General features: G+C 39.9%; 1 protein-coding gene across 2 annotated transcripts in view; it reads left to right on the top strand.

Annotated features, from left to right (window-relative positions):
• LOC140714284 (contactin-associated protein-like 5) overlaps positions 1 to 12,982 on the top strand; it is a 1,700,882-nt gene that overhangs the window by 1,481,334 nt on the left and 206,566 nt on the right. For both annotated transcript variants that reach the window (XM_073025370.1, XM_073025379.1), the window contains one exon: positions 1,302 to 1,395. In XM_073025370.1, coding sequence (XP_072881471.1) covers positions 1,302 to 1,395 — 94 coding nt within the window. The remainder of the gene's footprint in view (positions 1 to 1,301; positions 1,396 to 12,982) is intronic.

A 12,982-nucleotide genomic window follows, 5' to 3' on the forward strand; every position in this document is an offset into this window, starting at 1 on the left:
ATGGTCTCAGCCCGAAAAGTTGACAGTGCTTTTCCCTATAGATGCTGCCTGGCCTGCTGTGTTCCACCAGCATTTTGTGTGTGTTGTTTGAATTTCCAGCATCTGCAGATTTCCTCGTGTATAACTTAAGCCTTTCAGTTTAGGCAATGTCTTTGTGAATCTTTTCTGCAACCTCTACCTTAATTGCATCCATCCTTTGTAACAGTGACCAAATTATACATAACATTCCAAATATATGCATAGTGGAGTGAAAATACGTCTCTACCAAAGGAGGTGTAAGGTACTCCTTCCTTCCGCCATAACACAGAGATTGTTTGGGGTATATTTCTCTCTGATACTATTTGTAGAAAGCTTCAAATGACATTTGTTTATTTCCAGTGGCCAAAAATAAGGTTATTTCTTCTTCAGTTTCCTGGATATTTAAATACTTTGGAAAATCCATCAACTTGTTGAACTGTCTGGAACTGCATCACATTTTTGACCAAATATTGCTTTTGTTTCCCATGAGCCATAGATTTTAGAAGGTTTTGATCTTTTCCCATAACTCTGTCTCTTTATCTAAAAACGCGTGTGGTGTAACAATTTACAGCACCAGCAATTAGGCTTCAGTTCCTGTTGCTGCTTGTAAGGAGTTCATACATTCTTTCCTTTACCTTTTGGGTTTGGTTCTGGATGCTCTCGTTTCCTCCCACATTCCAAACATCTATGGGTTAGTAAGGGTTATTGAGTTGTGAGTATACTATATTGGGGCCAGAAGAATGATGATGCTTGAGGGCAGTTGCCTGCATATATTCAGGCTGTGGATTGACAACTCAGTGCATTTCACTCTATCTTTTGATATTTTCATGTACATGTGACAAATAAATAATAAATCTAATCTTTAGACACTGATATTTTAAAGTGCTATGTGAGTGAATTTGGAACTTTCACTTGAATTTCACAGTCAGTTCTGAAAGATGACACTACTGAAAATGAAGCCCTTTAACAATATTACACTGAAGTGTTTTTCTGGATTGCTAGTTGAAGAGTAAGGGGTGAAATTTTAAACCTAAATCCTTCTAACTTATTGAGCCATAGTTAACATCTCATTGCAATACAGATTGATCAGTGTAGATTTCTGAAATTTAGACATAGATGAATGCATTGAATTAAAACAAAAAGGTGTTCTGCATAGCATTACTAAATAAAATCATTCAAACATTACTTGGCACACATATTGATGGATATTATAATGCAGGGTAACTGAAAAGTGTACCACAGAATGCAAAGTGACACTTGGTATTTCTTCCATCCATTTACAGATTGACCAATTTGCTACCATGAAGTATAATCTCCCCTCAGATACAAATCTGGAGTTTAATGCCGTTATATCTCTCATTCTTGGCAAGATTATGGGTGAGTTATTGAATTTTCCCTTTGATTATTGCAATTTAAAGAAATATTCAAGGGAGTGGTGCTTTTTGCAAAGACACATCCACCTCCATTATTGAGAGATTGGCTTTCTGGAACTATTTTAGACTCTTCTATTATGCTGTATCCAGTAAGGTTACATAGGGAGATCCAGACCAATGAACAAGGCAGAATGGACTGGAAGTTGATGTTGAAATTTGAACAATATTGCTACTTTTGCTTTCTGAATGTTGACTAAATGTGGAGGGAATCAGAAGCTCCACAGGCTTAGACTTCTGGCTGTTCTCATGAAGTGAGACTCTACTTGAAGTTGTATACCAACACATTTCATCTCCCCAGGTTTTGAGTTTTTTTATTACTCCAATGATATAGGGTATATCAATGTGATCAATGAACAACTTAACCACAATAGTCTTCAACAGTTGGACCATTGTTTTTCATTTATGTACATTGTTACTGAAAAAACATCTCCACTGGGCTTTATATTCTAACTTATAGACACTCACTGATGTACAGGATGAAAGAAATATCCAGCAATGAAAGAAGCCATTTAGCTCATTATTGCTGAACCCACTGAAATACTGGCTGTAAAGAATATTCAATAAATCCTATTTCTTGCAAGACTGCAATGTTTACCCTCTGCGCCCAACACAGTATCCTCCACCATTTCAGCCACTTTCAACATGATCTCACCGCCAGTAGCATCTTCCGCTCTTCCTGCTATTTGTGCTTTCCACAAGGACCACATCCTTTGTGACTCCCTGATCCAGTTTTCCCTCACCATCTCATGGTAGCTTCTACTTCAACCATTGGAGATACAGTATAACACCTGTTCCTTCACCTCCTTCCTCTTCATCATCCAGAGACCTAAAAGGTCATTCAAAATTTACACATGTTCGAAACTTTGAAAAATGGGGCATTTTGTAATCTTGCAATGTGGTCTCTACAACACTGGTGAAACCAAGTGTGCATTAGGCAGCCATTTTACAGAACAACTGTGCTGTGTACACAATGGCCACCTCGGGCTTTTGTTTCTTATCAGTTTAACTCTCCTTCTCATTCCAACATTGATCTGTCTATCTTCAGCCTTTTCCATTGCTGTGGAGGAGCTGAATGCAAGTTGGTATATGTACATCTCATATTCCACCTGGTTAGCCTACCAATAGTTAGTTTGAGATTTCTGATTTTATATAACCAAATTGCATGATGTTCTTCTCTAACACACATTCACCTGTCCATTTGGGTTATCTTCTCCCTTTGCTCAGATCTCTCATCCTCCCATCCCATCTGGTTTTATTTGTCCATCATCACCTTCCCTTCTAGATCCAGCTGGAACACAGCAGATCTCTTCCACACGACTCACACTGCCAATACACTGCCAATAGTTTGCTTTGAAAAATGACAGATGAAAATTAATGCAGGTGTGAGGTATTGTACATTGAGAGGTCAAAACTGATGGGACCTACACAGTTACAGTAGAGCACTGAGGAGTGTGATAGAACAGAGGGATCTAGGACTACAGATCCAGAGTATGTTGAAAGTGGAGTCACATGTAGATGATGTTGCAAAGAGAGATTTTGGCACATTGGCTTCATAAATTAGAGCATTGAATTAGGATATTATGTTGAGGTTGTAAACGACATTTGTGAGCCCTAATTTGGAGTATTGTGTGCAGTTCAGGTCACCTATTTACAGGTTAGTTATCAATTAGATTGAAAGAGTACAGAGAAAATTTACAAGAATGTTGCTAGGACGTGAGGTCCTGAGTTATAAAGAAAGGCTAAAAAGATTGGGACTATTCCCTGAAGTGTAGGAGAATGAGTGGAGATTTGATAAAGGTGTATAAAAATATGATGAATATAGATAGGATAACTCCAAGCAAGCTGCTGTTTAATGAGACTAAAACGTGTTAAGGGTGGAAGATGAAATAACTAAACAAGATGAATTTATCTTTTAAATTATCCAGCTTTCCTTATTCTCTTTATTTGTTTCATCCCTCAATCTGCTCCTTGACTAAGATTTAAGCACAGCTCAGAAGCAGTAGGTTAGCAAATACAAGATAAATAGAGAGATAAATAGTTCTAAGGAGAGAAGACTTCAGGGGAAGAACTCAGGATAATTGACTAATACCTTCAAAGACCAGCACTGAACCAATGAAGTGAATAGCCTCCTATTGTGCTAATTATATAATTCCAGCCGATGATGCACCTAAACTAGTGAATGACTGTCAGCTCAGGAATGAAGGCAGATGCTTATATTTGTACTGGCAGCAGTCATTATAGCCTGGGAAAATTCTGTACTAAAAGTAAAAGAACATCTGGTCCCCTAGTGCATGAGATGGCTGAACAAACAGCAGAAATGCCAGTAGCCCGAGTGCTCTGCTGTTTCGGGGAAAATGTATCAACAATACAGTGAAGAAATTACAAGATAGATGCCTAGAATTTCAATTACACATCGCTGTTTATTTTCAGAATAAAAATTATTTTTATATATCCTGGATTGGCAATATCCTTATTGAACACAGAGTAGTACAACAGTGGATAGGCCATTTGGTCCATGATGTGTTCTGACTTTGATGCCAATTTATACCAAATATCCTCCTCCTGAGTATCATCCATATCCCTCCATTTCCTTCGTATTCAAGTGTCTGTCTAAAAGCCTCTTAAGCTCCACCAAACTACCTGCTGCCACTAATATCCCTGGTAATTCATTCCAGGCATCTACCATCTTCTGTATAAAACTTTTGCCCCTCATGTCACCTTTAAACTTCCCTTCAGACCCTTCCCCCAAACTATTCTGAAGTTTGAATTTCTGCTCAGGGGAGATGGTTCTGACTGTCTGCCCTATCAATGACTCTCATAATAAAAAAAACACTTTGTCAGGTCTCCCCTCCTACCCTCAGCCTTTGACACTATTGAAAACAGTTCAAGTGTGTCTAACCTTCTAGCTCCTACGCTCTTATCCAGATAGCACATAAACATGCTCTGCATCCTCTTCACAGTCCCCACATCCTTCCTATAATGGGACAATCACAACTACACCAAGGATGATCTGACTGAAGTTTTATATAGTTACACCATGACTTCCTTATTTGTTGTACTTGCCATCCCTATCAATGAAGGCAAGCATGCCACACAACTTCTTTTGATACAGTTCTCATAGCTAGATGAGCCACTTCTAATCCTAAATGGTAAGTTTATGTGCTTAATGTGTGTTATGTCTACCATGCTATTGTTTAACCATCTCAGCTAAGGCTTCACACAACAAATAGTTTTGGTCGTCGTGCATGTTCAATATCATGGAACAGCTACACACCAGTGAAATTATAAAGAAATTCATCAGTTATTTCAACATACTAGCTTGGCCATTGAGAAATATGGGTTGAAATTACTCCAATGACATTTATCCATCTTGAATTTAGCCCAATAGGTACATACACTTGTCTCTTCTGGTTTAATTTATTTATTGCAGTTTTTTTTTGCCCCTATGCAAGCTTTCATAAGTAGGTAAGAAAGATCCACATTTAAGTGGATCTTTCACATCTTTTCAAGATAACTAAAACCTGTTTATATGTGCATAAATTTTGAATTACAATCACTGTTGTGATGTGGGAAACGTGCAGCCAAACTCCTACAAGCCACAAAGTGGAAATATAGAAACATAGAAATCTAGAGCACATTACAGGCCCTTTGGCCCACAATGTTGTGCCAACCATGAAACTGCTCTAGAAACTGTCTAGAATTTCCCTAAAACTATGTAATAATTAGATAATATTATTTTTAACAATGTTTTGGAAGAATAGTAGCCAGTACACAAGGAATATTGCCCTTGTACTCTGCAAAATGTCATCTTCTATCCCAATCAAAGTCTGGATGACTGATTCCACAATGCACCAGCGCATCAGCCGGGATCTTCATGGTCAATCTCAGGTGAATTTTGAATCTAAACTTTTCTGAAGTGGTTGGGGTCTGAAAGGGTAGATTCTAATCGAGTATGTGGCATTCAAACTGGAATGTGGTTTGGAAATAAGGGAAAGAGTATTTACCTACGATTGTGACATGGTGTTGTTGAGAAAGTTTGATGAAGTGGCAAGTTTTTCCCTGCTTGTCATTTCTGTGTGTTCAAGTGAATAAAATTAGCCCGTAGCTAAATGACAAGTAAATAAACATGTTCTGTACTTGTATATCAGTTCACATGCAAGATCTTGCCTTGCGATGTTTTTCTCAACAGAGTAAAACTGACAAAAGCAGTGTCATTTTCCCATGGCTATTTTAAATCTGTCAAGAATATTCTTAATCACATCTCACTGATACCAATGAAATTAGGGAATATTTATTATTTATTTATTATATCAAGATAATATTTGGTCTACTAATGAATCATTGTGACAAATTAAACTACAGCCCTTCAGGTGCCATGGAAGCGTGGCAGTTAGGGCGATGTTATTACAGCGTGGAGTATTGGAGTTTGAGCTTAATTCTGCCATTCTATGTTAGAAATTTTTATATTCCTTCTCATGTTCACGTTGGTTTCCTCTGGGTGCTCTGATTTCCTCCCACAGTCCAAAGACGCACTGGTTAGTAGGTTAATTGGTCATTGTAAGTTGTCCTGTGATTAGGCTGGGCTTACTGAGCAGCACGGCTCATTAAGCCAGAAAGGCCTGTCCTGCGCTTGCTGTGTATACATCTACTGATGCCTCTGAACACATCCTCAGTGATGTTCCTGGAATCATTGGGTGTTTTGGGTCTTTCAACATCATACACCCTCCTCCAGGTGACCCAGCTGGGGCTGATCAGACCCCAGCTTGTGTTCAGATGGCTAGCTACTTGTGACTCCATGGCTCCCTTCTTTTGAGACACAGCCATCTTGAGGTCCTCCCTGTCTGCTGCATCGGTGGTATTGTGGGTGGCTCTCCTTTTCCTCTCTCCCTCGTTGCCCAAATTGCTGAAGGCTCTGGCTAAGGAATGGGCTGTGAATCCCCTACGACCAACCTCCACTGGGAGACACCTTGCTCTCCATCCAGCCTGCTGGCAGTTGCTGACCAGTCCTGCATACTTGGAGAGCTTCTTTTCAAAGGCCTCTTCCAAGCAATCTTCCCATGGGACTGTCAGCTCCAGCAGCACCACTTGCTTAGTAGACTGACATAAGGACAATGTCTGGTTGCAGGGTGGTGGCTGCGATATGGTTGGGGAACTTCAGCTGCCGTTCAAGGTCTACCAACAGCTGCCAGTCTCTTACTGAGGTCAGGATACCTGCAGATGTTCTTTTGACGGGTATTGGCTGCTCCCCAGCTCTGATAAAGGCAATGGTCTGCTTGGAGGGTCGGAACCGCTTCGCCCATTCAACTGCAGCACTGATGGTTTCAGCGATGATCTTCAGGACCTGATCATGCCTCCATCGGTACCGTCCCTCACCAAGTGCCCTTGTGCAGCCACTGAGGATGTGCTCCAGGGTTCCTCGCTTGGAACACAGTGGGCGCGCAGATGACTCTGCCTTGCCCCATGTGTGCAGGATTGATGGACTTGGAAGCACATCGTACACTGCCTGGATGAAAAATTGAATGCGGTGTGGCTCAGCTTTCCAAAGCTCAGCCCAGGTCACTTTCCTCTCAACCGCATTCTCCCATCTTGTCCAAGCACCCTATTGCTTCATTCCCACCACTTTGCAGGTTCTCGTCTCCTCCACTGCTGCTCTCACCTCCTCCTGAACTAGGTGGCACCATCCCTCTGATGTTGTCCATTTGGGGAGTTGGAAAGGATCCTAGCCCAGCTTGGCATGTGACCACTTCCACCAGCCTCCTGTGATGTAGCCTTGCCTTTGCTTTCTGAACAGCTTCCTCTGCCCTCCACTTCCTGCCAGTCCTCACTTGGATCCCTGCTCCAGCCACCTTCGGATCACTTGAGTCCCTGTACTGTACCACTTCTCTGGCTCTTGTTAACTTGAATTCTTCCTCCAAGGATTTGAAGGGCAGTTGCACTTAAATAATAGAAAATGAATAAAATAATACAAATAGCTTGGAAGGTGAAGCCATAAAGACTATTTCCAAAGAATACTGTGTCATGGAATTATAGAGCACTGCAGTACAGAAATTGACCCTTTGGCCCATCTAGTCTATGCCAAATTGTTCCACTGCCTTGTCTCATCGAGCCACGCTTGGACCACTGCCCTTCAGACTCCTTCTCCATCCATGTATTTATTCAAATTTCTCCTAAGTGTTGAAATCAAACCCAGATCCACCACTTGTGCTGGGAGCTTGTTCCACACTTGCGCCACTCTCTGAGTTAACATAGAACATTACAGCACAGTACAGGCCCTTCAGCCCACAATATTCTACAGACTACTGTTGCAATGTGTGACTTTAGCATAAAGATACACCTTCTACTACTTCCATTTAAACAGGAAAATGTTAAAAAAATTACAGCTATCATTCTTTCTGTCAAGGCGAAATGAAATATTCAAACAGCTGTTGGCTGTTTCGGTTGAATAATTGCTCCCCTTTACACTACACAAAGAATTTTATGTATTTACCAAGCAAACTCTGATAGTATATAAGAACAGCATTGACAGTTTGCCGTGATTCATGTGTTTTGTTTACTCACATCAGCAGGTCTATTAGCATGGCATGTTAATGAATAAATTGATTAATTATTGCATGAAAAAGAGTGATGTGTTTGCAACTATTAGGCCAAAGAACAAATGGACTGCCTGAAGTCCATGGGCTGGGGATGTTGAAGGAATGAGAAGCTTGGTCAGGTAATGCTGTCTCTGAATGACAGAACAGGAAGAGAAACCATGTGTTACAACAGTAGTTAGCAGAAGAGCATCTCAGAATGTACAACATGTCTAACTTGAACTGGATGGGCTACAGCAGTAGAAGACCATGAGTATACACTCAGTAGCCACTTTATCAGGTACATGAGGTACCTAATAAAGTGATTACTGAGTCTATTTATGTTTGTTACTCTCTCTTTTAGAACCTTTGACAAAGCGTTTGGTCATTTATAAAAGTGCTGTTTTTTCAGCCTGTTCTCAATTTTCTTCAATGAAGCTCTTGTACTTAAACTTGGGTCAAGAACCTCTCCTGTCTGTTCTACGATTGCCAGCAGGCAGAAGGTACCACAGCATAAGTGTAACTCTCAGGTTCGGCTAGCAGCTTAATCTAGGGGAAGACAGCCCCTGACCCGACCAAACTTAAGAAATCTTGTTTGGGTGAATGCTGCATGATGTGTTCCCCTGTTACAAATCACCACAAAATAACAAACAGTACACAATATGCAATTAAACAACTGAGCTTTATGTTTCTTAATTTAACTATACTGTTAGTAAAGAAAACAAAAAAGAAAAAGGGCCCATTCTCATGAAACACTCTAATGTGCAACGTTGGAGCTCACTGTTTTCCTGTCTGTTCGTTCTCCATCGATTTCTCCCCAGGCGCCGTCGACTCCTGACCCCATTCTAAGTCCACTCCGTCCTGCAGTCTACGATTTCCCCATTCTGACATCTTCTCTCTCCATCTTGCACTGAACAAAAGACAATGAAACCTTCACTTGCGCACACAAGAAAGAAAAACATCTCCCTTCATTGGCCAGCACACATTCCAAAGCCCCCGTTATCTCTAGTCATAACCCAAACACTGAGCTATGGAGAAACCATTACATTAGTGGGGAGACCTTTCCCAGGTTGTTATATGGAAATAAGGACAGTTAAAGCTGGGTAACAGCATCTTTCGCCAGGCTGTGAAACATCTAGGCTTCCTGCTATTACCAGTACACATTATATATGACAACAGCGCTAGTAGCATTGTACTGTTGTATATTTAACTATATGTTCTATATGGACATGTACATCTACAGAATACTTCTTCTGTATCTGTTAGTATTATGTGTTAATAGTATTTTATATGCTGTATGTTATAATTGTGTTTTGTACCTTGGCCCATGAGGAATATTGTTACATTGCGCTGTATATGTGCATATGGCTGACGACAATAAGCTTGAATTTAAAATGCTAAATAAATGAAAAATTTTATTCTAGCTGTAAACATCGGTAAACTGATTTATTTCTATGATTGGGAGATGGCTTTGTATATGTCTGGTGCACAAGGAACCCTGTGACTGTCAGGGAAATGATGCATATTGATCAGATAAGTGATGTATATTGATGATCTCTCTTGCTAAAAGGAGATCTGAAGTGTCAGATCTTTATCTGTAGATATGGTATGAAATTAGTTCTGATTTCACTCAAGGTGTTAGTTTACAACTGAATCTATCTTAGAACTGAAGCTAGGCACTCGTTTCAATTATTTTCAGTGCCATAGTGAGCAAAATTATTTTTCCCTTTTAGATATGCAATTATTATGTAATTCCTCTCCTTCTAAAAGTAAAGGCATATAATATTTATGTAATCAATTGTCAGTTATTACTCTATAAATATTGAGAAATGACATTAAAACATGAATGCCCTTTTATTCTCCACTGTCCAGGTTATTATTCACATTAACTGCTGGTGATAGTATAAAATTATATTGAATAGATTGAATCTTAACAGCAACTTACACTCAAGTTCAGCCTTTAACATCATTAGTTTTCCCTAGGCAGTTCAGAGAGAAAATGGATTCCTCTCAAGATAGAGGAAAAGAGGGTGAGACTAGATTTAAGGTGGAGTTTAAAGGAAATTCTTAAAGGGATATTGATACTAAAGCCCTACATCAAGAGAATAGTTAAAAGGAGAGAAGAGGTCAAAACTTGCTTACTACAATGTGCTTACTCCCATCAAAAACAAATGGAATTCAGATCTCAAGAAGGAAGTCTTTCACAAGGTGAAAATAGTCATCCTCTTTAATGATCTTGGGTAACAGCTCCCTGACGTGTTCAACAACCAGAGCAGTATTCAGTTAAATGGACCGATAACCTGCAGTTATGGCACTTAATGTTCTCAGAAAAGCATCAGTTTAGAGGTGGATTATTTTTACCTCAAACAACTTTCTTCACTTGAAGCTGTGCAACTCTCAAATCACAAATAAACTTAATGATTAGCAAATGTGTGAGGATGTTAGTGCTAAATATCAGACAAATGGGATTGCTCTCTCCCACATCATGATGGTTGTTTTTTTGGAAAAACTCTTGCTGTCTTACTCAACCCCAGTTCAATTTAAATCCTTTTATTTGTGTAAAGGACATGGTTTTCATGTAAAGACCAATGTTTGATTTCCATCACTAACTGTCCACGGACTGAGTTTTGTTTGAATGTTTCAGAGGAATTTTAAGAGTCAAGAGTAACAAACATGAAATACTGGAGGATCTCAGCAGATCAGGCAGCATCTATGGAAAGGAATAAACAGTTGATGTTTCCGACCAAGATCCAGGATCCCGATGAATGGTCTCGGCCTGAAATGTTGATTGTACTTTTTTCCATAGATGCTGCCTGACCTGCTGAGTTCCTCTAGAATTTCCTGTGTGTTATTCTGGATTTTGAGCATTTTTGTTTTTAAGAGTCAATTCTTTTATTTGTAAGAAGCTATGTAAAACTAAGAAAAACAAGCTTCTCACTAAAGTGTATCAATGAACTAATTTCTTTCTAATATCAATCCAAGAATTTCATGAATGATGGTAGCAGTGTTCTTTCTATATTTAATATAATTCATTTCATTAACTGAAATAAAATTTCCCAGCAGCCAAAATCAGATATGGAGCTATTTCTCAGTATCATCAGTCCAGTATGGTAGATTCCTTAATTGGCACCATACAATGCAGTATCGAAGGCTAAATATGCTTCGAGTTATGTTAGGAGTGTAACTCTTCTTCATTTCTTGTCTCCAGCATTTCACTTTCTGTGGATTAAATTTCTCTAAGTTCACTTGAGTCTTTAGTTCTAAATCAAACAAAATCAACCTGCTGATGAGGGCATTATATCCAGATTTAATGTGTAGAAATCAATACTGACAACAGCATCATTAGCCTTTATCCTTTGTTACTTCAGTGAATTATGTTATTTTAGAAGAATGAATTAGGGGGTATGACACAAATCAGCACCAAGGCAAATAGGCTAAAATGTTGCATCAGCTTGAAACAGCCTCAGTTTAACCTTGAAGAACTTCCGCAAGCTCTAAGTAAGCTCTAAGCAAAAGCTCATGAATTACCTCCAAGATAAAATTGCCGTTAATTAAAGAAGGGGTTAGGGTGGTGGGGTTGGAAGGGAGGGAATGGAATTCTTAAGTCAATGCAGCCAGGCATCAGAGATTGATTTAAAAGGTCCTTGTCACATAAATGTTGCAGCAATCTCTTCAATGCAAAGTGTAATTTCGTTTGGGAAATTTTCCCCCACATGGTTTTCTTTACTCACCTAATGGATCAGGTTGGTGCATGACCTCATTTGCCTTAATAATTATTCCACAGTTGGGCTTTAAATGTGAATATTAGGGGAAGCTTAACCCAACCCTTGCCTCACCCACTGCCCATGCTTTCCAGATATTTTAAATACATCACAACTTCAGTCCTCTTCCCTGATACAGAATTAATCAGACAGTATTATCTATATCCAGTCCAAGAAGTCATAGCTTAGTACACAGAATAATTCCACCAACTATCATCCCAATTCAGATTGTATGTAGTTAGTCCACATTGCACCATTAAGGGTCCATGTTTTATTTGTCCTGTTCCCATGTGAAAACAAGATGTTAAACAAGTGCAAAAGGAAACAGATTTCCAAATTGTTTAACACTTTAATTCAGTTCCCCATTTCGCATTCCGTCATGTTGATCCTTGGTCTCCTCCTCTGCCATGATGGGGACTGAATGTGGAAGGAAAGATCTTCTTTGGTGTTGTGGCTCAAAGACTCTCAGCCTTTTTGCAGAGCAACAACTTCGTCGACACATCAGTGCAGAAAGCAGGAATACGTGGTTTCCCAGGATGTCTGGAACACACAAATGCCATCTGGCACCAGATACAAACTGCCAAGAAAGAAAAGAAAGACCTGCATGTGGTCTTCCTAGATCTTGCCAATGCTTTTGAGTCGGTGCCTCACGAGAGTCTGTGAGCAGCATTCAACTTTTTCCAGGTCCCAGAGGGCATCACAAAGCTGGTCAAAGCGTACATCTAGGATCTGCAGTTCTGTGTCACAACACAAGATAACACCACCACATGGCAGCACTTTGAGATAGGCATAATGGTGGGCTGTACCATCTCTTTGGCATTTATCATGGCAATGGAGCTCATTATCCGAGCATCACAATGGGTGGTCGGAGGGAAACGCTTGAAGAATGGGTTGCGTCTTCCTTCAATCAGGATGTACATGGATGACATGACCACAATAACAACAACAAAAACATGCACCGAACGCCTGCTGGATAAACTCCAGGGAAACGTCAAATGGGCATGATTGGAGAGCAAACCCAGTAAGCCTCGCAGTATCTCAATTGTCAAAGACCGGCTCACCGACATAAGGTTTTGTATCAACACTGAGCCAATACCAACTGTCCTGGAGAAGCCCATCAAAAGCCTCAGACGATGGTACAACACAGACCTCAGAGACGCCGAGCAGGTGGAACAACTAAGGCAGGATACAATCAGTGCAC

This window comes from Hemitrygon akajei, chromosome 2, assembly GCF_048418815.1.
Source record: "Hemitrygon akajei chromosome 2, sHemAka1.3, whole genome shotgun sequence".
NCBI lineage: Eukaryota > Metazoa > Chordata > Chondrichthyes > Myliobatiformes > Dasyatidae > Hemitrygon > Hemitrygon akajei.